Consider the following 26,022-nt stretch of genomic DNA (forward strand, 5'->3'; position numbering starts at 1 on the left):
AGTGGCCCGGCAGCTCACCTCAGATCTAGCTGGTAGTGGGCAGAGTTCCTGAGCCAGTGGGGGTGATCTTGAGCAGTGGCCCATGCTACCCTCTGCGGGTTACTTTTGCCATTTTCCGTGCCCTTTTGACGGCACCGGGGGTCTGTGCCAGCGTTTGTTTTGCCAGTTCAGACACCAGGACAAGCGGTGGGAACGGAGTGAGGCAGGTGGTTGCAGCTGCTTGGGAGTACTCGAGGTGCGGAGGAGCCTTGTTGAATCCACGGGTGAGAAAGAGCTCGTGGAAAGAACGTCAGGTGGGCTTGAGGAGGGATTGACTACCAACCATTCCCACCTGTTTTCTCCACCCACCCTTGAGAGGTGTCGAGAATTTCCTTGATCAGAAATAGGTGTAAGTCACATTTCAATCACCCAACTTCTCTCCAGTACTTAAAAAAGTATTATAGAGTGAGAAAGTTAATCACTATAGCATTACTATGGCTAAACTGGCCCAAAGAGATGTTAACCATATTTTTAGAAATTGTCTTCTCATCAGTGGAGATAGCTGGCAGATACCATGTAACGTGCAGTCAAGTTATGGTGGGGGGGGGTGGTTGAGGAACCAAGTTGTCCCAGAGTCCCCAAGACTAAATCTCCCCCCATCACACCCCCAGGATCAGGAGCCTTAAGTGCCAACCTTTATGCTTTCTCCCGTGGTAAGTATGTCCTGAGATCTGCCAAACAGAAAGGGTGCTATGGGGGTTCTAACTGGGAGCGTTTTTCTCAGGCCTTTTGGGTGGTCGCAAGATTCCCGGAACCTGGGGGAGGTGGGGCAGTAATGTTTGGGAAGATGGAGTGGGCTGGCTGTCTTAAGAACCTCTCTTCCCGGGGTCGGGAGAAGGGAGCACCTCCGCCACAGTAACCAAGCGCTGTGCGCACCCGCCCCCCTCTACGTGAGTGGCTCCGCCCGCAGCTGCGCGCGGGGCGGGGCCAAAGTCACGTGGTCAGAGGATCGGCGAGCCGGGCGCTGAGCAAGCGGTCTCCTTGCTGTGAGCTGGCAGATGCCAGCTCTTGGAGCGCGGGATCCTAGAAAGGCGTGCACAGGTTTGCTGGCTGTGAGATGGACTTGTGTGGTCTTCTCCTCCCTCCTTGCCACCCATCCCCATTGTGGAGTTACTATAGGGGTTTTGTATGCTCTGGTGAAAGGAGATAGGGTAGCACCGCCTTTGGAGCAGAAAGTATTTACAATCCAGAGGAACTCCTCTCAGTCACTTCTAACCTGAGCGAAGATTGTTAACGTGTGCCTTCAAACTTCAAAATCAGCTCCCTAAATGTAGCTTCTGATGAGAAAAAAGGTTTTTTTTAACTGGTGACATGGAGAGAAAGTATAATCTCCCTATTTTTTTTCAATAGCGCCACCAAAGCAGTGCCTAAACAGCCTTTCCGGAATCAAGGCAACCAAATAAAACCCAGCTTATGCTAAAATGCAATTCTGGCTGGTTATCCAGAGGTTAGTCGCCTGCCCAAGTGTATTTAAAGGGAAATTTGATCCAGGCGTTTGTTTGGATCCTAGGATAATTCTCATTCTTGTGCTTGCCTTTTGCCTTCTCCCTCCCTCCTCCACTCAAATGCCACACACTTCTGTAACACATTGTTTTAGATTTCAGCAGAGTTAATTTCTTAATAGAAAACGAAAGGCTGTTGAGCCAAGACAGTGCTCATTGTGTTAAGAAGAAGCATGTGTGTGTTACCAAAACATGGGGCTTATCTAAAATAAATTCAGAGTTTCAAAAATTGGGACCCATCTGAAATCTGAAATCTCTTAAGAGAGAGGTGTGTAAATTATCCCATAAATGACAGAGGAAAGTGTATCTTGAAAAGAGGGAAGAAACTTGTGATTTCTTTAGTTAAAAGTCAGGAAGGAGCGGCCAGGTGCTGTGAACAGTCATTACTGCAAGGCTTCTCTCTTGTTACTGTCCTGGTTTTTCCTCAGGAGCGTGAATCCAAAACTGCTCTGGAGTTTTGTTCTATTGACTGAATTTTTTTTTTTTAAGATTTCTTTTATAATGTATGTTGGGGAGGGGGTGTTTTATGTTTGAGGCAATCGGTAAATTACCAGGGACCTCAATGAGAATTTTGAGGCCCATTGAATTTAGGAGAGACTGGTGCTTTAATTAACTTTTTCTTGTAACCAAGATGTATTGGTGTATGAAACTATGTGCAGTTCTGTGTAAGTCGCATTCAGCTATTTGAACTCTTCAAATTGTCACTGGGTGGTAAATAATAAGGTGAATGGGGTATATCCAAACTGTATCACATTTGACACAGTTTAATAATTTTGTGTAAACCTGGCCTGCCCCACTGATATATGATCACTCTAGTAATGAGGCACGGATGTTATTTAATCAGTCATGGAGATGGGCTTGACATTTGAAAAACTTACAGAGAGCTAGTCCTTGACTTCTCATTCTAAGAACCACTTGTGTGCTAATGGCTGGGTTTGGAGGAGTTAATGTCCTATTGATAGTAAACTACCTGTCCAGGATATTCTGGAGTCTGCATTTCACCTGAGGTGATTTTTAAAGATAGAACTCATCTTCCATTGACAAAACTAGGCACAACTATGGAAGAACTGGAGAGGCTCAACAAAGAAATTGAATCTGTCAAGACTGAGGTTGAAGAAAAGCAAAAGAGGCTCTCCAAGTTTACTTTAACGCTTGAAGAACTACCACGAAGCCACACTGCCTCGAGTGACACAAATTTGAGGCAAGATTTTCTTGAATATAATAGCCTTCTTCCAAAGGAAAAGTGGAATGAACCATCAAAGAACAAAGAGAGTCAGCCTAGAAAGTATGTGCTGGACCACAAATGTCCAGCAACAGATCTTGAATATGATCCCTTGCTCAATTATTCTGCAGGGCTGCTTGGCACATCGAAAGCCAGGCAGGATGAGAATGATAGACAGCACCTCTGCCACTTGAAAAAATCTGTGGGGGAAAATTGCCACAAGTCCCAGGAGAGCCAAAGACCTTATGTTTCACCAATAAGAATTACGATAAATCTTCCAAGAATCTGATGAAGATGACCTTGTAATGGATGTACCTCCAGTCATGCCTATTTCTAAAAAGTCTAAACCTTTGAGAGGTTTCAAATATCAGAATATGGACAAAAGGTTACATATAATGTCCTCAGAGGAGAGAAATCTTCAAATTAGTGGCACAGAAGTGGAAAAACTAGAGAAAACCCAACTAACCACACAAATAGATGATGGTAACAAATTAGAACCACCAAAATGGCTCATGCAAGGCTCACTAGATATTAAAAGTAACGTAAACTTGTATGGTGTTAAAAACCACATTTCTAAGACGGGAAGCTTTGGTGGTGAGAAAAACTATGTCCGTGTTTCAGAAGAAAGCATACCTTGTGCACCTCTCAGTGACAAAGAAATACAGAACAGAATTTGTAATGAGAGTTATCCACGGAGCAAAAAATACGTAAAAACAATTTATGTTGCTCAAAATGAGGAAAATGAATGTTGGTATTCAACCCAGCCCCAAATCTCTTACTCAGATGAGTGTGCAGAAGACAAAGTGCTGAAAAGACAAGACAATAGTCAGGAGTTCACTACTTTTGAAGACAGCAAATTAGTTGAATTTGATTTTTGATAAGGAGCATACTGAAGAGGACACTCCCTCTGATTCAGATGACACTATGAAGGAATGTCTTCGAATTTTCACTGAGTTCACAGAAAGTAAAGCTTGTAGAGAGACTACTAAACAGGTCAGTTTTTTTTTTAATCCTTTTCCTAAATTTAAAGGAGTTTCCCTTAAATACATACTCTATTCTGAACTCTAGAAATATTAATTATATAACATTTATATGATATATATTCTAATACTTGTGATCAGTAATATATTGGAATGACAAGGGAAAAACCTTGATAATTGGCTGGATATAGTGTTTTGTAGACTTCACAGATTCCAGAGGCCATAGTAGTACAAACAGCAATTTATAGTTGATTTCCCAACTTAGAGAAGTCTTCTATAGTAGTTTATGCATGTCAAGTGATTCAAATTATTTTTTTGTGAATTATTTCTTAATAAGTTGCCCCGTATTTGTAGCTTGAATTCCTGTGGCTTTTCAGGAAAAATGCTAGATTTGCCTTTATTCTGCTGAAATTGGATAATTCTTATCTTTTTCCCACTAGGCTTCAGGAAAGCAAATGGAATTTGAGGTGTTGTATTATCAAAACATTTCTGGACCAAAAAAGAGAATTGCACACATTGCCAAGTTTGATGTGAGTTATTTAGTTCCTCCCTTGTGGGGCACATTATTTTATAAAGTGCATGCCTTGTCATTTTGAGCTTTAAGTATGTTCCATTACTTACTGTCTTGTTATCCACCTGGGGGCACAAGTGGACACTCAATAAGTTGATTCCTACTTGTAAGCATTTTCTGCATCCTTCATTTTCTCCCCATTATATAACATTTTCATTAAAAGCAGGTATGTTGTTAATGCATAGCTTTTTAACTATAAATTGCTATGGTCGATCCTCATTATTTCCAGATTCTGTATTTGCGAATTCACCTATTGAAGTTAATTTGTAACCTTAAAATCAAGACTTGTGTTTATGTGGTCTTTTGTCAGCCAGCATAATGGCCAAAAAAAAAAAAAAAAAAATTTGCCTCACATGCGCATTCCCAGCTAAGGTTGAACAAGGTAATACCACCTTCTTGTTTCAGCTGTCCTACTGCTAACGTACGTCCTTTTCTCAATCTATTTAGTGCCACGTTCTTTGCATTTTTGTGGTGTTTGTTGGTGATTTTGCTGGTTCAAGTGGCCCCCAAGTATAGGGTTGTCTAGTGTTCCTGAGATCGAGAAGCCTGTGATGTGCCTCACAATGGCAATGAGTTGGATAAGCTCTGTGTAGGCATGAGTTATAGTGCTGTTGACCAGGAGTTCAATGTTCATGAGTCAGCAATATATACTAAGTAAAGAGTCTTTAAACAGAAACACACATAAAACAAGGTTAGGTTATTGACTGGAATGGGACAGGAGACTCTCTTGAACCTAACTCTGTGTTTGCCCTAGGAGCCATGGTTCAGTATTTTCCGATTCGTTGTTAGTGGGACTCCGTAGAACAGCAAGTGCTGTGAATAAGGGGAACGAACTGTAGATTTTCAAAGTCCTTTAAACCTCTTGTAACATTGTATGTGCTGAAGTTCTTTGACATTCCATGTAAGGAAGTTAAGGAGGCAGTGCTGTGAGAAGTATTCCTTTATCACTTTTGGGTTAAAAAGTGCCATTTAACCAACCCTATTTCTCGGCTCTATTCTCTGTATTACTGTATTCTCTGTATTACTTGGACTTCTGCTTGGCATAAATAGAGTTTGTGCTTCCAAGTCCCAAATAAGAACCTGGATTCTGGTTCTTTGCAGAATAGTTAGATGTCCTTGGGCAAGTTATTTAATTTCTCTGAGCTTCATTTTCTTTATCTGTGGAATGGAGATACGGAGTATGGAGTCAGATATATAGGTACCTACTTAAGTAGTTTCTTTCCCCTTCTCTTAGGAAAAAATTTTTGGAAGCTAATATTTTCACTTTTCCCCCTTAAAATTTTTTTTCCTGCTTAAATTCTCAGAAATGGAAATAACAGGACAAAGGAAGATAGAGTTTTAACATTTTAAAAGTATGTTGCCATATTACCTTCCAGAAGAGTTGTAACGAGGTACAGTCCTATAGGGGTTTCAGGGTTCCTGTTCTCCAAATCACCAAAAATGGGTGTTATTAAAAAAAAAAAAAAACCTGTCAGTCTGGGTGAAATTTTATTTCCTTGTTTTGTATGACATTTCTTTTGTTACTAATCAAGCTGAACATCCTTTCTGGCGTTGTTTTCTCTCGTACTGGATGTTGCTGTAGAAAAGTCTGAGGCTAGCCTGCTGTTTCTCCCTTTATGCGTCACTGATACTTTTGCCTGGTGACCTAAAGAACTCCTTCCTTCAATTCCAGGACCTTTGGTAGGATAGGTCTTCCTCTTCGCTGTTTTATTCACATTTTTGCCTGCATACAAAGTTAAGTGTCATTTTCATAGGAGAATTAATGTGTTCTCTTATTTCAAGAAAATTTTCTTGTATTATATGCTTAAAAGGTTCAATTTTCTTCTCAGTTTATTTCTGGGAATACTCCATTTACATGTGTGTTTTATTACATGGGGTATTATAAATGTAGTCCATTTCAAAAGCCTCTGTGCAGAAAGGGAAAGTGAAATGATGAGTCTTCTCAAATTTTAAAATCATTTCTCTGTGTTTTCTGTTGATGCTTTCTAGGTTCCAACCAGTAAAGAGATCATTAGCCCATTGAGGGAGACCGTTCCCCCACTAATTAGTCACCCTGCAATCCTTCGGGCCCAACAAGAGGCAGTGCAGATAATGGCTGACATAAAGAGTGGGCAGGCTTTTCTTGCTGCCCCTTCAGAACAAAAGAAAATGATATTTGCGTGTCCGATCTCTCAGACCCATAGGAAAGCCTCAGAAGGTATGAGAAAAATCAGTTAAATGGAATTTTACCTTATTTTTTTTTTTTTAAAGATTTTATTTATTTGACAGAGAGAGACACAGCAAGAGAGGGAATACAAGCAATGGGAGTGGGAGAGGGAGAAGCAGACTTCCCGCTGAACAGGGAGCCCGATGTGGGGCTCCATCCCAGGACCTAGAATCATGACCTGAGCTGAAGGCAGATCCTTAACGACTGAGCCACCCAGGCGCCCCGGAATTTTACCTTATTTTAAAAAACCTTTCCTATGAAGTCCACATATTACCGATTATAGTTGAGTCGCTGACACGGAACTTTATGTGAAATAATATGATTAGCATGATAATTAAATTGTTTATGCTATTTATCCCTGAGTGCTAAGTCATAGAGGTAATATTTTGCAAGCATGTCTATGTGGAGTGAATAGCTTTATAAATTGTCTAAATTTGTTCTAGATTCTATTGGGATTATCTATTGGGATTTTTTTTGTGTTTACATTTTGTTTCAAGAAAAGAATAGTCTGTAAAGGAAGTATTATGAAACCTTGAATTGATCATTAAAATAAACTCTAATCATCTGAGGCTAATGCCATTAAAACTTACCTTTTTTTTTTCCTTGTTCATTAAAACTTCTTAGAAAATTCACTTACATCAAACAGCCTTCATCTGGATGTGGTTCTATCAAGGGAAAAGCCAACTGCAAAGCCAAGCAGATCACACATTCCTATGAAAAATATTGCTACTTTTCCTATAAAGGTATTATAAACTAAGTCTGAAGACCAGAATTTTATTTCTAATAACCAGCTTTCCTGTATATACATAGAGCCCCTAGGAGAGTGCTTCTATTATTTTTTTCTGGAGATCCCTTCTTCAGATAAATGCCAGACCCCAGAGAGAAGTTTCAGCTTCCAGTTATTTTCATTTTATGATGGGATTTGTGTCTGCGTGTCACATTCAGCTATTTTGTTGATCCTGTTCTTAGAAATATTAGGCATATTTTTAGATGTAAAACCTCTGTGGCTTGGACGAATTTAAGACTCCTACAGTTTTTTCAAAGGAAAGTTTCACATTGGAATATACCTTTCAAGAAACATCCAGTGAGGGATGTCCATGTGTATGTATATGAAGGGGTGGGGGAAGCAGGCAGACCTTCAGTAAATAATGCTAGCAGTGATACGGTAGTATAACCTTCCCTCTTTAGTTATTTTTCTCCTATTTGTGGAAATTACTTTTTTTTTCTGTTTACTAAGTATTCTTCAGCAGAAAACTACCTGTCAATTTTAAGGCTTTCTCCCTCCAGAGAAACATCAACAACTCCAGAGAAGTGTAACATTGGCTTCCCCCTTCCCAAAGTCAGGCAGATTAACTGATTTTAGAGCTCTCATCGTCTTTATAAGTTCTTCAAAAGGCATGCTAAAATTTTTGATAGCTGGCATCATGTTAATATTGAGTAGGCACAAATCCTTCATAAATTTTATTTAAGTCTGAGCATTTTTCTTTGTGAAATGGTAACTGACATTGGGGCCTGTATTGGTTTTAAGAATGGGTAAGTGACAAACATTCCTATTTGCTGAGTGGAGGACCACATCAGAGCTCGAAGATTCCAGGTGTGGGAAGTCGAGAGAGGAATTGAGTGCTCAGGTCAGCTACAGTGGGGTACACACAGGGTGCAGCCCTGACTCCACAGTCTCATGGCAGACTTTTGTGAGTGCAGGCCATTTTATGCCTTGTATCATTCTATTTTTAATGAATTTGAAACTTGAAATTATTTTTTAATCTAACTGCTATAGAACTTACCTGAGAGAGTTTTACTTCTTTCATACATATAGTAAGAATGTTAAACAAAATACATGTTTTTCTTTTCTCCCACCAACAATTCTGTATTTAACAAGATGCCGAAATACAAGGCGGCTCATCGGAAGCGGGCTTTGGTCACACCAGAAGCCTCTTCCAAAGTCCCTGAGGAAGGAAGACAATGCTATGTCAGCCTCTTTGTTGAGAAGTATTTGCGAGTTTATAAAACAGAGGATGAGGCTCTTAAGAAGGTCAGTACTGAATAGTAAAGTATATCTGAAGATACACATACTTTGTGACTATTACATTGAATAAAAAAACTCACGGGGCACAATTAACAAACAACTTCATTAATTTTCTTTTCACTTCTTTTTCAAAACCAGGCTGTGGGACCAGTTCCTGGAGGACTTTACTGGTCTTCTTTTTTTTAAGATTTTATTTATTTATTTGAGAGAGAATGAGAGATAGAGAGCACGAGAGGGAAGAGGGTCAGAGGGAGAAGCAGGCTCCCTGCTGAGCAGGGAGCCCGATGTGGGACTCGATCCCAGGACTCCAGGATCACGACCCAAGCCAAAGGCAGTCGCTTAACCAACTGAGCCACCCAGGCGCCCCTTTTTTTAAGTTGTGAAGAGTATCCTGGTGACTCTAGTGATAAAAACTGGCCTAGTCCCATACTTTTCTTATCAAGGCCAATAGTATATTAATCTGAGTAGTGTCTCCCCTCCTTTATATAGCGCATATACTGTTGAGTGAACCACAGTCCCCACTACTCCCTATTATATACATCTATTTACTCCTATTTAAGGGCCAGGCCTGGTCTCTTGGAGGCATTTGTGTTTGCAAATCCTACTCAAAACCTTTTTTCCAAAATGAAACCTTTCAAATCAGTAGCAAGAACTATAGTTCCTGTCCCCATGTGCATCTTCAAAAACCAGTGTGGACTGTGTGAGTAATGAGTCAGGGAACTATGGCTCACTACACAGAATGAGTGCAGTCTGAAGGGGAGAGACACTACTTAGCTCCATCTGATTATTGCAGTTTGGCAATTCAAGCCCAATATTTATGGAATTCTAATCTTTCAAGCACTGTTCTGTTAAAATCTCTTTTAAATACTATTAGATAAACACATGTCTGAGCACTAGAATTGGACTTGGTGCCATCAGGCTTCTGATTGAGGCTAATTCCCATTGCTCTGGGAGGTTGTATTTTGAATTTTTTTTTAAAGATAGAGAGAGCATGAGCGGGGGGATGGAGAGGGGCAGAGGCAGAGGGAGAAATAGACTCCCTGCTGAGCAGGGAGCCTGACGCAGGGCTCAATACAATGACCCTGAGATCATGACCTGACCAAAGGCAGTTGCCTAACTGACTGAGCCACCCAGGTGCCCCAGCTCTAGGAGGTTATAAAATGGACCATGAGTGAATGCAACAAGAGCCCGATTTCACATCACTTAGGAGGAAGACCTTTATAACTGATAGGCTGCCCATAAAATTGCTGCTTCACAAAGCAGGGAGCTGCCAGGTGCTAGAGATATTTGGGATGTAAGTGAAGTTGTCATCTTAACAGGCTCTTGTATTAAGAGTGAGGAAGAACTCGAGAATTCTTTTTATTAGCAGCTCTGTTGAGATATAATTCACATACCCTATTAATTCACCCAATTAATGTGCACATTCCAGTGACTTTTAATATACTTGTCAAGTCAGGCACTTGTACAACCACTACAAGCAATTTTAAAACATTTCCATCACCCCAGAAAGATCCCCTGTGCCATTTAGCTGTCACTTCCCCAGCCCTCCATATCTCCTAGCTCTAGGCAGCCACTCATTTACTTTGTCTATAATTTGCTATTCTGAACATTTCTAGAGGAAGGAGTCATATAATATGGGGTTCTGTTGTGACCAGCTTTATGTTTTCACTTAGCATATTGTTTTCAAGGGTCATCCGTTTTGTAGCATGTTATCATTACTTAATTTCTTCTTGCTGAATAATACTGTTTTATGTATATACCTATCCATCCATCAGTAGACGGACATTTGGGTTATTTCCTCTTATTGGCTATTAATAATGAACATTTGTATGTAAATGGACATTATAAGATTTTGCATGGACAAATGACTACATTTCTCTTGATAGATCTAGGAGTGGAATTATTGAGTCATATGTCAATTCCATATTTAACTTCTAGAGGAACTGCCAAGCTATTTTCTAGAGTGCTGCAGTGTTGTATATGCCCATCAGCAATGTGAAGGATTCCAGTTTCTCCACATCCTCACCAGTGCTTGTTATTATCTGTCTTTTTGTGTAGCCTGATTTTAGTGGGCATGAAATGGTATCTGATTGTGATTTCGATTTGCATTTCCCTAATGACTAATGATATTGAACATATTTTCATGTGCTTATTGGCCATTTAGATATCTTCTTGGATATTTCTGTTGAGCTCCTTTGCACATATTTTGAATTGTTTGTCTTTTTATTGAGTTTTAAGAGATCTTTATATATTCTGGATGCAAGTCTCTTAGATACACCATTTGGAAATATTTTTTCTTTGCACTGTATTCTCAATTTTTGATGGTATTATTTGCAGTAAAAAAGTTCTTTATATTGATGTATTCCAATTCATTTGTTTTTCTTTGTTCCTTGTGCTTTTGGTATCCTATCTAAGAAACCAAAATCACAAAGATTTATTCCTATTTTTTTTCTCAGAGTTTTACAGTTTTAGTTATTACATTTAGGCATATGATCCATTTTTTAGATGATTTTTGCAACAGATATTCAGTTGTCATAGCACATAGTTGAAAAGACTATTCTTCCCCCCTTTATCTTCTTGTCATCTTTGTCAAAAATCAGTTGATCATAAATATTAAATATAAATGGCCATAAATTCTGGACTCAGATTCTATTCCATTGGTCTTATTTCTACCCTGTGCCGGTACCACACAATCTTCATTACTGTAGTTTTGTAGTAAGTATTGAAGTTGGAACCATGACGCCTCCAAATTTGTTAAATTTTTCAAACTGTTTTGGTCCCTGACATTTACGTATAGCTTTTAGGTTCAGCTTATATTTTCTATAAAAATACTGAGTTACAATTTTGATTGCCTTGAATCTGCAGATCAGTTTGTGAAGGATTGCCATTTAACAATATTAAGTCTTGTGAACCATGAACATGGAATGTCTTCCCATTTAGGTCTTTTAATTCCTTCCAACAGTGTTTTATAGTTTTCAGACAAGTCTTGAACTTTTTTGTTAAATTTATTCTTAGGTGTTACAGTCTTTTTAGTACTATTGTAAATGGAATTATTTTTATAATTTTATTTTCAGATTGTTCATAGCTGGCATATAAAAATAACAATTGATAATTTTTATCTTGTATCTTGAAAGTTTGCAGTACCTGTTTATCGTATTATTTTTTAGTGAATTCCTTGGGATTTTCTTTATACAAGATCATATCATCTGCAAATAGAGATAGTCTTCTTCCTTTCCTATCTGGATACATTTTATTTCATTTTCTTACCTAATTTCCCTAGCACATATTTCCAGTAGAATATTGAGGAGAGGTGGTAAGAGGGGGCATCCTTGTCTTGTTCCTTTTCCTTAAAGGGAAAGCTTTCAGTCTTTGTCCATTAAGTACAGTAGTAACTGTGGGATGTTTTATTTTTACATGTCCTTTATCAGGTTGAGAAAATTCCCTTCTATTCCTAGGTTAAGTGTCTTATCATGTTGAGTTTTCTTTTTTTTTTTTTTAAGATTTTATTTATTTATTTGAGAGAGAGAGAATGAGAGAGAGAGAGCACAAGAGGGAAGAGGGTCAGAGGGAGAAGCAGACTCCCCGCTGAGCAGGAAGCCCGATGTGGGACTTGATCCCGGGACTCTAGGATCATGACCTGAGCTGAAGGCAGTCGCTTAACCAACTGAGCCACCCAGGCGCCCCCATGTTGAGTTTTCTTAAATACATTTTTCTTATCTCTTGAGATGTCATACAGTTTTTGTCCTGTATTCGATTAATGTAGTATATTATATTGTTGTGGGTTGGTTTTTGGTTTTGGTTTTGGGGGTGTGTGTGTGTGTGTTGTTTTTATCTTAAACTAATGCATTTCTTGGATAAACCCCCTTGGTCATGGTGTATAATCCTTTTTTATGTTGCTGGATTCAGTGTGCTAGAATTTTATTGAGGATTTTCATGTCAATATTAATCAGATCTAACAGACACCAGTCTGTAATTTTCTTTTTAAAATATTACTGTTGTTTTTATTGTGATAAAATATGCGTGACGTAAGATTTCCCATTTTAACCATTTTAGGTGCACAATTCAGTGGTGTTAGGTACATTCACAGTGTTGTTTAACCATCATCACTATTTCCAGAGTTTTTTCTTTATCCCAAACATAAACTCTGTATCTATTAAAGAATAACTTGTCATTCTCTGCCCCCAGCTCCAGGTAACTTCTGTTTTACTTTCTGTCTCTGTGAATTTGCTTACTCCAGGTACCTCATCTAAGTGGACTCATGCAGTATTTGTCCTTTTGTGTCTGGCTTTGTTGGCTTAGTATAATGTTTTCAAAGTTGACTCATGTTGTAGCACATATCAGAATTTCATTCTTTTTGAAAGCTGAATAATATTTTATTACATGTGATACCACATTTTCTTCCTCTATTGATGGACATTATAGTTTTCTTTGTGGTAACTTTCTTTTTTTGGGTCTCAGGGTTATAATGGCCTCATAGAATGAGATGGAAAGTGTTCCCTCTTTTATTTTTTGGAAGATTTTATGAATGGTTGCTATTAATTCCTTCTTAAAAAATTCTTTAAATATTTGGGAGAATTCATCAGTGAGGTCTGGGCTTGTAGGAATTTCTTTTTAATAATTCATCTCTTGGTGTATACTTGAGTCAATTTCAGGAGGTTTTATTTTTTCTAGAATTTCCCATTTCATCTAAATTTTCTAATATGTTGGTATATAGTTGTTCATAGTATTATAATTCTTTTTATTTTTGTAAGTTCTGTACTGATGCCTCCTCTCTCATTATTGATTTTAGTAATCTGAGCTTTCTTTCTTTTTTTTCTTGGTCAGCCTAGCCAGAGTTTTGTCAATTTTGTTGATCTTTTCAAAGAATCAACTTTTGGTTTTGTTAGTTCTCTCTCTTTTAGGAAATTCTTTATTTCATTTATTTCCACTCTTTATTATTTCCTTCCTACTACTTTCTTTGGGTTTGGTTTGCTATTAAAATTATAGTTTAAGATGGAAGGCAAGGTTATTTATTTGAGATCTTTTTAGTAAAGCCATTTGCAATAGTAATTGTTCTCTAATCACTGCTTTAGCTGTATCCCAACAGGTTTGCTATGTTGTGTTTCCATTTATATGCATCTCAGTTTTTAACTCTACATTGTGATTTCTTCTTTGCCCTGTCATATAATTTAATTACCATATATTTGTGAATTTCCCAAATTTCCTATTGTTGGCTTGTAATATAATACCATTGTGGTCAGAGAACACACTTTGTATGATTTAAATCCTTTTAAATTTATTGAGGATTTTTTTTATGCCCAACACAAGATCAATTCTGGAAAATGTTCCATGTGTGCTTGAGAAGAATATATATTCTGTTGTTGCATGGAGTGTTCTATAGATGTCCACTAGGGGTAGTTGATTCATAGTGTTGTTGAAATATTCTATTTTCTTCACCATCTGACTTGTTTCCATTATTGAAATAGAGTATTGAAGTGTCTCTCTCTCTTTTTTTTTTTTTCCTTGACACTGGCTGAAAAAGAACTTTTTATTTTATGTACAGATAATTCAACAGTGTGCACTTAACCCAGTTTGGTGGCCAGTTCTTTAGCCTTTGCCTTTTCCAACTTGGCATTGTGAGCCACCAACTTTGGACCCACAATGTTGCCTCCCCAGAGTGGTAGATCTCATCATATTTGTCACTGTAATTTGTTCTGATGGCTTCCACCAGCTTAGCTAGAGCTCCTTTGTCTTCCAAGTTAACCTATGTGAAGGCAACAATGGTTCAGGTCTTCCTGTGGACCAGATGCCCCAGCCTGGCCTTGCCCTTGTTAGTGCAGTAGAGAATCCCCATCTTACAACACAGTACAGTCAGGAAGACACCCAGCTCAATTGGACCCACATCATGTGGGATCACTATGAGCTGATCCTTCTTGTCTTCTACCAACGTGGTGACAGTATTAACTCCAGCTGGAAGGATAGGAGGCCTCTTAGTGGGGACATTCCCTTTGCTGGGAGCATTCTTCTCAGCCTGGGCCAACAATTTCTGCTGCTTCTCTTGCTTTGTCTCTGGTCTATGGGCCAGCTTAAGCAGTTGAGTAGCTGTTTGGTGGTCCAAGGCCTGCGTGAACTGATTAATCGCAGGAGACACTTTTAAACATTTATACAGAGTAGCCCTTTGCCACTGCAGCTGAATGTAGTAGGGCCACTTGACAAGTGGGTGAGGTCCCTTTTGGGCTGGATCTCCTGTCTGATGCCAGAGTTCTTGGGCCTTTTCTCAAACAGGCACTGACCACCATCTTGGCCTCCTGCTTCTTCACAATAGCAGGGGCCAGGGCCGCCTTCTTCCCTTTTGGCATCTTGGGTGGCTGGAGGAGAGAGAAACTTGAGATCTCCATTCTTAATGTTGAATTGTTATTTCTCACTTGAGTTCTGTCCACTTTTGCTTTCTGTATTTTGGTGCTCTGTTATTAGAGGCATATTTGTTTATAATTACTATGTCTCCCTGATGGAATGACTCTCTTGTCTCTAGTAACAGCTTTTATTTAAAAATTATTTTGTCTCAAGATACCTGGGAATAAACCTAACTAAAGAGGTTAAATATCTGTATGCCAAAAACTATAGAACACTTATCAAAGAAATTGAAGAGGACACAAAAAAATGGAAAAGCATTCCATGCTCATGGATTGGAGGAACAAACATTGTTAAAATGTCTATAGTACCCAAAGCAATCTACGCATATAATGCAATCCCTATCAAAATACAACAGCATTTTTCACAGAGCCAGAACAAGGAATCCTAAAATGTGTATGGAACCAGAAAAAAAACCTTGAATAGCCAAAGCAATTCTGAAAAAGAAAAACAACACTGGAGGCATCACGATTCTGGATTTCAAGCTACATTACAGTAGTGATCAAGACAGTATGGTACTGGCACAAAAACAGATACATAGATCAGTGGAACAGAATAAAGAACCCAGAAACGGACCCATAACTGTATGGTTAACTAATCTTCAACAAAGCAGGAAAGAATATCCAATGGCAGAAAGATATTTTCTTAAACAAGCAGTTTTGGGAAAACTGGACAGCAACATGCAGAAGAATGAAACTGGACCACTTTCTTATACCATACACAAAAGTAAATTCAAAACAAATGAAAGACCCAAATGCAAGACAGGAAACCATCAAAGTCCTGGAGGAGAACACAGGCAGAAACTCTTTTGACCTTGACTGTAGCAACTTTTTACTAGATATGTCTCCTCAGGCAAGGGAAACAAAAGCAAAAAATGAACTATTGGGACTTCATCAAGATAAAAAGGTTTGGGCGCCTGGGTGGTTCAGTTGGTTAAGCAACTGCCTTTGGCTCAGGTCATGATCCCGGAGTCCCGGGATCGAGTCCCCCATCGGGCTCCCTGCCGAGTCCCACATCGGGCTCCCTGCTCGGCGAGGAGCCTGCTTCTCCCTCTGGCCCTCACCCCTCTCGTGTACTCTCTCTCTCATTCTCGCTCTCTCAAATAAATAAATAAATCTTTAAAAAAAAAAAAAGATAAAAAGGTTTTGCACAGCAAAGGAAACAATCCGCAAAACTAAAAGAGCTCAGCCTACAGAATGGGCTGAGAAGATACTTGAAAATGACCTATCTGATAAAGGGTTGGTATCCAAAGTATATAAAGAACTTATCAAACTCAACACCCCAAAAAACAAGTAATCCAGTTAAGAAATGGGCTGAAGACATGAATAGACACTTTCCAAAGAGACACCCAGATGGCCAACAGACACATGAAAAGATGTTCAACATCACTCATCATCAGGGAAATACAAATCAAAACCATGATGAGATACTACCTCACATCTGTCAGAATGGCTAAAATTAACAACACAAGAAACAGCAGGTGTTGGTGAGGATGCAGAGACAGGGAAACCCTCTTGCACTGTTGTGGGAATGCAAACTGGTGCAGCCACTCTGGAGAATAGTATGGAGGTTCCTCAAAAAGTTTAAAATAGAACTACCGTACCATCCAGAAATTGAACTACTAGGTATTTACCCAAAGAATACAAAAATACAGATTCAAAGGAGTACATGCACTCTGATGTTTATAGTAGCATTATCAACAATAACCAAACTATGGAGAGAGCCCAAAAGTCCATCAGCTGATGTATGGATAAAGATGTGGTATATATACACAATGGGATATTACTCAGCCATCAAAAAAAAAAATGAAATCTTGCCATTTGCCATGATGTGAGTGGAGCTAGAATATATTATGCTAAGTAAAATAAGTCAGTCAGAGAAAGACAAATACCATATTATCTTACTTATGTGGAATTTAAGAAAACAGATGAACATATGGGAAGGGGGAAAAGAAAAAAGGAGAGAGGGAAACAAACTATAAGAGACTTAATGATAGAGAACAAACTGAGGGTTGATGGAGGGCAGTGGGTGGAAAATGGGCTAGATGGGTATTAAAGAGGGAGCTTTTTGTGATGAGCAATGGGTGTTGTATGTAAGGGATGAATCATTGAATTCTACTCCAGAAACCAATATTGCACTGTATGTTCACTAACTAAAATTTAAATTAAAAAAATTTTTTTTAATCTACTTTGATATTAGTATAGCCACTCCAAATATCTTTTACTACTTATAAAGTACTTCTTTTTTCTTTTACTTCCAACCAGTTTGTTCTTTGAATCTAAAGAGTCTATCTTGGGGTGCCTGGATGGCTCAGATGGTAAAGCATGCAACTCTTGATCTCAGGGTCATGAGTCCGAGCCCCTTGTTGGGTGTAGAGTTTACTTAAAAAAAAAAAATCTAAAGTGTCTATCTTATAGACAGTATTCAGTTAAGTATATTTTTCCCAATTCTTCTAGTCTCTGTCTTTTAATTAGAGTATTTAATCAATTTACATTTAATAACTAATGGCCAGCAAGAGGATTTACATAATCTGTTTTGCTATTTGTTTTCTGTATGTCTTGTGTCTTTTTATTTTCTCTATAATTAATGCTTTGTTTTGTGTTAAGTAGACCAGTGTACCATTTAAATGTCCATGTCATTTCTTTGGCTATGTATTTTTAGTTACTGTCTTAGTTTTTGCCCTGAGGATTACAGTTACCATCTTAATTTATAACAATCTAGTTCAGATTAAAACTACCTTCATTTCAATAATATACAAAAATTCCCAGTGTGTTTCCTACCCCCTCCTTTATACATTATTACCATACAGTTTGCAACATTATATATTATAAGCTTATTGACACAATTTTATAATTATTGCTCTATTCTATTGTTAAAGTAGAAAAGGATTATAAACACATTTATTCTTTTATATTTTCCTATAAAGTTATATTTGCCAATATTCTTTACTTCTCATGTGGATTCAAATAACGATCTAGTGTACCTGTTGAGCCCTGACAGTGAATTGTTCATATCAATTTTTACACTTTTTAACTACAGAACTTCTAATTTTTTTTTATTTTTTAAATTTCTCTTTATTCCTGTTCTCTGTGTGGTTAGACACCATTTTCTTTCATTCTTTAAACATGGTTTCCTTCATTTTTAAAACATATTTACAAAGTCTGCCTATTACCTACTACGTCCAAAATCTGGACTTCCTCAGTGACATTTTCTCTTGTCTTTTTTTTTTTTTCTATATGAGGTATACTTTTTTCTTTACATGACTCATAATTTTTTTGTTGAAAACTGTATGGTTAAATAGAACATTGTGATAACCCTGGTGTCAGATATATTTTGTTGTTGTTGCTAGATTTTTGTGTTTTCCTTGTTGCTACCTACTTATTTAGTGACTTTACTGGACTAATTATTTATTTATTTATTTATTTATTTATTTGAGAGAGAGAGAGAATGAGAGATAGAAAGCACGAGAAGGAAGAGGGTCAGAGGGAGAAGCAGACTCCCTGCTGAGCAGGGAGCCCGATGCGGGACTCGATCCTGGGACTCCAGGATCATGACCTGAGCCGAAGGCAGTCGCTTAACCAACTGAGCCACCCAGGCGCCCTGGACTAATTCTGTAGGTTCTGTATTCCTTTCAGTATATGGCCACTAAGTTCTCTAGTAGCATTGTTTTTTAAGTTCTTGCTTTTATTTTTTAAGGCTGGCTTCAGTGGGGTCACCCTCTGTCAGCATAACCTACTGGTCAGCCAATGATTGGTTAGAAAATTTTCTTCAGTGCCTTGTCTGTATGTCTTCCTCCCTTTGCCAAGGGGCTCTGTGTGAAAAGACATGCCCTAAAACTTAGGGCAGTTTGTCGATAGCCTTAACTTTTACTTCCTGCTTGTGCCAGGGCCTCAAGAACAGCCTTATAAGGCCTTCTCTTTTCTCAGGTCTTTCCTGGGCCACCTTTTAAACCCCAGGAATATGTTAGAGCTCTTCAAAGTTCTTTATGGTCATATAGGTCTCCACGATTTTTAAAAAAATTCCTGACCAAGTTCCCCTTTGCCCAATGGCAAAGGGGAATCATAATCTTAGGTAGCTGCCATATTGCCACCCAATTGCTAATTGTTTTAGTAGCACCCTGGGAATAGGGGTTTTCCCCCCATGAGCTGAGTTTTGAGTCACGTCAAATACCAGCAACACCTTGGGAATAGAGACTTTCCAGGGAGCTGTTCCTTCAGACAAAATATTGACTGTGCTCTGGGGATGATGCTGATTGTGTAGCTATAAGAGAAATCTGTCCTCTGTTGGCTACCAGGCTGCCAACTTTTTACCGCCATGCCAGTAAGCTGGGGGGTGGGGAGTAGGGGGTGGGAAAAGCCTGAAGCTAAGATGGTATAGACCCCACTGTCTTACCGAGGTTCAGGAGCTTCTCTTAGATCATTTTCAGTTTGTTCTGTGACTTTGGTTAATTTTCAGAGTTTTGAAATGGTCACTTTGGGTTGTTTTGCCAGTATTCTTATTATTTTAATGGGACGGTGAGTTCATGAAGGTTCTTGTTCTGCCATTCCGGAAGTCTGTCTCTTCTAGGATTCTATATTGGTTAAAGAATAATGGAAAAGCAAAGACAAACAAAAAAGGAGTCTCTTACACAGGAATGTTACCTTTTCTTTTCTATCCTCGCCCACTCACCCCCCAACCCTACCCATGGCTCTCTCTCTATGAGGTTTAGTGTAGTGAGAAGAGTCTTTCTTTTGTGTTTGGGCACACCAGGATTCAGTTACTAGCTCTGCAACAATAAGATATTTACTTTTTCTTGAGCCTCATATATCAGTGATGATGACACCCATGCTCACAGAATCACAATGAAGATCGAGAAAATAGTTAATGAGCTGATACCAAACTTGCACATACTCGGTGCTCAATAAAGTATTAATAGAATACACTATTTATTATTATTTTATTCCTTTTACTTGTTTCTGTCATAAATCATTTTTTTTCTTTTACTGACCTGTGTTAATGAGTCCTGGTATAAAAATAATAATTATAGTTTTAGAGAAGTAACGTACAAAATAAAGGTAATGAAAAGAGGATCCTGTCTTCCCTTTGCTGTATGATCTTAAGCAAAGTTTTTAGCAATTTGAGCCTAGTTTCCTCACCTTTTTATGAGAATAATGGTATATGCCTTTGATACATTAGGGGCTCCCTTTGAGAATCAAATGAATTTATATACACTGTAGGCTTTTTGCACTGTGCACTCTAGACTGTGGTTTTAGTTTGTGACAATCAGTATCTAGTTCTTGGATTTGATATATGGGATAAGTTTATTTTTTTCTTTTCTCTCAAAAACCATAAGCCCAAAAATGCGTTTTTATTTGTGCCATTTGCCCCATCCCTTGAGTTAAATGTTTGCCATATTTATTCCATTATATCATAAATGACATTTATTATCCATAGACTTTAGATTTGATATTTTTTATTATTCACTTCATGTTCTAGGCTAAAATAGAAGAAAAGGCCATTTATGAACACTGTGGCAGTAGAAATATGTATGTGAACATAGCAATAAATACTCTTAAGAAGCTGAGACATCAAGGTAATTTCTTCTTAATTAATCAAGTGGTAAGATAAAAACTTGTGATGAATACCTGACACTGAACGTGTGTTTTCATTAGCAGGGTTGTTTTTAGATATCCAGTGCAATGTATTTTTAAAATACTCTCTTGAGTAGAATGTGCAAGTGGGATATTTGATTGAAAATAACAAATTAAATTTGAAATTAGACAAAGGAATATAGCCTCCTCAAGAGTGGTTATCACAAAGATATTTAAACTTGATTTTTATTATAAAAGTAACTCATTCCACATGGAAGAGTATTTCTTAGTTTGGTTTTTTTTTCATTATTGTTCCCCCTCAGGCCTCTTTTTAGACATTGTTTTTTCTACCACCCCCACCCCCAATCCCCAGTAAGATTAAGTATTAAGGGATAATATTTTGTTGGGTAAGGTTGAGTTTTGGAGAGCCACATACCATTTTAATAGCTATGGTTTTTTTTTTTTATTCCACAAGAGCCAATTTTGTTTGCTCAGGGGCAGTACCACCCTCACTGAGAATACATAGCATGAATTCAAATAATACAGAAAAGCATTAAAAAAAAACAACCAGCTAGGAGCACATGGTTGGCCAGTTGTTTAAGCATCCAATTCTTGATTTCGGCTCAGGTTATGATCTCAGCTCAGGTTATGATCTCAGGTGGTGAGATTGAGCCCCATTTTGGGGTCCATGCTGGGTGTGGAGCCTGCTTAAGATGCTCTCTCTCCCTCTCCTTCTGCCCCTCCCCTACTCTCACGCATGCTCTGTCTCTTTAAAAAAAAAAAAAAAAAACCCAAAACACAGCCAACCTTCTTCGAAATCTCCTATATAGACCCTTATATAATGAATACAGAAATATATATTTTAATGATTTAAATGAATACAGTCATTTTATGTATGGTCTGACTTTTTTCACTGAATAAGGTATCATAGAAGTCTCTAGTCAACCTAGAATCTGTGTTAACATCTAGATCTGTATCATGCTTTTTAATGACTACTTGATAGTCGATTGTATAGAACCTATAGTACTGATATTCCATTGTGTGGAATGTGTAATACAGATGAAACAAATGATCTGAGTATTAAGTTGATTACATGTTTTTTCTACCATAAGTTCTGTGATTAATGGAGTGTGAACTCTGACATTTCCTCATACTAGAGCAGATATAGCCTTAGCATAAATTCCTTGCACAGAGTAGCTAGCAGAAAGGGTCTGCATGTTTAAAATTGGTAAATATTGCTGCCTCCAGAAAATGTTTGCCCTTTACATCCCCCACTAATAAGGTAGGAGTATATGTATTTGTCTTCACACCTTGCAAAAGTTAATCATTTATCCTCTTTCAGAGTGTGAAAGAATAGGCCAGAAATGAAGTTATTTTAGTCTTTTTTTATTACTATGAAGACCTTCCTTTTCCTCTCTCTTTTGAAATTCCTTTTTGCATCCTTCTGCCCCCTTTTGTTATTGGCCCATCATCTGCAACAACTTTTTGCATATCTCCTTTAAATGCGCTGCAGATGTTTTCCTCAGTTTGCTGATACTTCAGCCTTATTAAGTTTTTAATAATATAGAAGGTATTTTCCTTTTTGGTTTCTGGGTTTTGTGTTATGCTTACAAAGGCTGTTCTAATTTCAAGAATATAAAAACTTTATAATTTCTTTATGGCATTTAAAAAACATACCGCACTTGAAGTAGACTTAAACGTGCATTAAAATATACAAGGTGTCATGAACAGACATTTCTTGAAAGAAGACATACAGATAGCCAAAAGACACGTGAATAGATGCTCAACATCACTCATCATCAGGGAAATATAAATCAAATGAGATATCACCTCACACCTGTCAGAAGGGCTAAAATCAAAAACACAAGAAACAGCAAGTGTTGTTGAGGATGTGGAGGAAAAGGAGCCCTCGTGCACTGTTGGTGGGAATGCAAACTGGTGCAGCCACTGTGGAAAATAGTATGGAGGTTCCTTAAAAAAATTAAAAATAGAATTACCCTATGACCCAGTAATCACACTACTGGGTATTTACCCAAAGAGTAAGAAAACACTAATTCAAAAGAATATATGCACATATATGTTTAATGCAGTATTATTTATAATAGCCAAATAATGGAAGCAGTCTAAGTGTCGATAAATGAATGGATAAAGAAGATATATACATACACTATATTTTATATACACACATATATGTACGCATACATATATACACACAATGGAATATTACTCAGCCATATAAAAGGATGAAATCTTGGCTGTTTGCAACAACAAGGAAGGATCTAGAGTATATTATGCTAAGCAAAGTAAGTCAAAAATAGACACCATATGATTTCACTTGTATGTGGAATTTAAGAAACAAAACAAATGAACTAAGGAAAAAAAGAGACAAAGCAAAGAACAGACTCTTAACTATAGAGAGGAAAACTGATGGTTACCAGAGAGGTGGTGGGTGGGGGAATGAGGGAAATAGATGATGGGGACTAAGGAGTACACTTGTGATGAGCACAGGGTGATGTATGCAAGTGTTTAATCACCTGAAACTGATATAATACTGTATGCTAACTATACTGGAATTAAAAAACTTAATAAAATAAAATTTAAAAATTTTTTTAAAAAATTTAAAAACATATACAAGATCGCTTAGGTTAGTATTTTTATAGTATTCTAACTTCCCCCCTTCTTTTCATATTAAATGTAGCACACAGAAATTGAACATAGAGGTCTAAGTACATATTTTGTATATTTGCAATGGAAATAGAAATGATTTGCAAATTGTTAGAGTTGTAGTCAATATGATGAAAACTCATTGACTCACATTTAGACATACTCTAGCCAATATACAAAATATATTAGCTTTGGAAACTATGAAGCCTTGACTTTTTTTTTTTTTTTAAAGATTTTTTTATTCATGACAGAGGGAGAGAGAGAGAAGCAGAGGGAGAAGCAGGCTCCCAAGGAACAGGGAGGCCCGATGTGGGACTCAATCCCTGGACCCTGGGATCATGACCTGAGCCAAAGGCAACCATCCGAGCCACCCAGGCGCCCAAGCCCTGACCTTTTTAGTAGTTCAGTAAATTTAACTTTTTTCTCAAGTTGGAATCGGTTATGAAGGTATTTGGTCTCACTTGTTGGGTGCTTGTTTTAAGGTAAAAATAAAGTCTTGACTATGCTATACACCTTTTTTGTGTGTTCTGTATTTTTTTATGAAGCAGACAATAATAATTCATGGTCTCAGGAGAAAAGTTCTTGTATGTTCTAGATGTGTCTGGAAGCAGTAACAGCAACAAAACAACTGGATTGAAAATGAGAAGAAAAGTGGTAAGCTAGGTGTAATGATGACAGACCCTTGTCTGTTATCACCTTAAAGGAGAACTAATTGCAGCATAATGCAATTATTAAACTGTTGTTTATGAAGGATCACCTGCAGACCGTGCATACTTGATATCCTTTTAAAAAATTAGTATAAATACATGAAAAAAATGGGCTCTACTTAGGCAGCATTTGAATTCTCAACCTCTTTTTTTTTTTTTTTTTTTTGACAGGGTGAGAGTTAACATATATCCAGCCAGCAAGAGTCGTGCTTCTCAAACTTAACTTGCATATAATTGCCTGGGAATCTTGTTAAAATACAGATTCTGCTTCAACGGGTCTGGGAACAGCCTCAAAGTCTGAATTTATAACAAACTTCCAGGAGCAAGAAGCTAGAGAAAAGGTGTTACTTGAATTTGGTTGTGTTTTCAATAAAACCAGTGGTAGTACTTGTCCTCCAAGTACTTGTCTGAAACAAAGTAGGGTCTTCTAGAATCTCCTAATACTTCTCACACAGGAGAATTCTTCCTTTTACAAAAGGGTCTGCCAAAGGTGGTCTAGCAAATTCTGCCAGTTTTAAATAATAGAAATTTTAAGAATCCATTAGTATGAGGGGATTTAAGGGTTAGTGATGTTGGGAAGAGATCCTTGAACTCATGGATTTTGCCTGTGTGAAAGACACCATGTTTGCTGCTTGTAAACTTTTGCACTCTTCTTATCTCTGTGACTATTAAGAATCAATAAGCATGATTTGGAACCAGAGGATCTGAGTTTGTATATCAGCTGTGCTGTGTACCCTTGGTCATGTGTCCTCATTTCTCTAGAGCCTCGTCTATAAAAATGAGGTCAATATGTTTGCCCTTCTGGGTTAATATAAAGTTTAAATCAAAGTCATTAGGATAGTTTGGCATATGCACTAGCTATTACTGATCTGATTCTTACTTTCCCTTCTCTTATCCAAAGTATAGGACATCAGATGATGTCTATATGTGTGTGTGTGTGTGTGTGTGTGTGTGTGTGTGTGTGTGTGTGTATTTATTTTGGTCAGAGGATATGGAGACTCGGATTCTTTTAGGCTACTCTCTTACCGAATGTTAATCAGCATCCTGGCTTTTCATGTCTGGAAGGGTTAGTAGACTCTAACCTTACCACTCCTTATTTAAAACATGCTATTTAAATTTTATTGAACAGTCCTTTTTTTTTTCTTAGTACTCACAGGAATTATTCTCTACAGACATCTGAAAGACTACCTTCTAACTGAAGAACAGTTACATGAAAATAACTATCCCCAGCCCAACCCTGACAAACCAGGAAGTATTCTTTTCACCTCAGGCATGACAAAAGCACTTGTAAATGACAGTAAGTATGTGGGACCGAAAATGATCCTCGCTACTTACTAAGGTTGGAACACTGAAAGGATTATTTTCCTTTCCACTTCAAGTATCTAAGTAGTATATCTTATTTTCATAATTTATTTTATTAAATCTTAATCATTTCAGGTAAGTATGAGCATTACGTCCATTCACAGGTCAAATGACTTGTCAAAGATCCCTCTGAAAATAAATGGTAGAGCCAGGATTTGAACCCAAGGACTCTGATTCTAGAGTCCTTACTCCTAACTATTCATACATATATGCAGTGTCATGTTTTGAATACTTTGTATCCTTTCATTAGGAATTCTTATCAAAAGATTTACAATTGAGGGGGCGCCTGGGTGGCTCAGTCGTTAAGCATCTGCCTTCGGCTCAGGTCATGATCCCAGGGTCCTGGGATCGAGCCCCGCATTAGGCTCCTTGCTCCGCGGGAAGCCTGCTTCTCCCTCTCCCACTCTCCCTGTTTGTGTTCCCTCTCTTGCTGTCTCTCTCTCTGTTAAATAAATAAAATCTTTTTAAAAAAGAAGATTTACAGTTGGTATTATTATTACACGTTTTCTCTAAATGCTAGGTATGGTTACCTCCCCCGCCAAAAAAAGAAAATATAGGATACTTAACACCACAACTGTCAAATCTTAGGTCCATTCAAGTTTGCAATGCAGTTGCAGGAATATTTTTCAGTGACTACAAAATATTTATCTTTGGTATCTTTAGAATTTTTCTCAGGATTATCTTCACCATTTGTGATACCTTTTTTGTTTGTTTGTTTTTCCTAAACCCTTACCCCAGTTAAGAACATGGGCTCCGAAGGAGGAAGGCAGATCTGGGTTTGGA

At 37.8% G+C, this 26,022-nt stretch overlaps 1 protein-coding gene and 1 pseudogene across 1 annotated transcript in view; one reads left to right on the plus strand and one right to left on the minus strand.

The window, feature by feature from the left end:
* The first annotated feature begins 8,399 nt into the window (after positions 1-8,399).
* The window catches only part of LOC113934127 (RNA exonuclease 1 homolog), a 40,327-nt gene continuing 22,704 nt past the window's right edge, over positions 8,400-26,022 (plus strand). The window contains exons 1-3 of the mRNA XM_035723475.1: positions 8,400-8,552; positions 20,412-20,508; positions 25,025-25,174. Coding sequence (XP_035579368.1) covers positions 8,400-8,552; positions 20,412-20,508; positions 25,025-25,174 — 400 coding nt within the window. The remainder of the gene's footprint in view (positions 8,553-20,411; positions 20,509-25,024; positions 25,175-26,022) is intronic.
* On the minus strand, positions 14,108-14,884 carry LOC113934670 (annotated as a pseudogene).

The sequence above is a fragment of the Zalophus californianus genome, chromosome 13, assembly GCF_009762305.2.
Source record: "Zalophus californianus isolate mZalCal1 chromosome 13, mZalCal1.pri.v2, whole genome shotgun sequence".
Taxonomy (NCBI): domain Eukaryota; kingdom Metazoa; phylum Chordata; class Mammalia; order Carnivora; family Otariidae; genus Zalophus; species Zalophus californianus.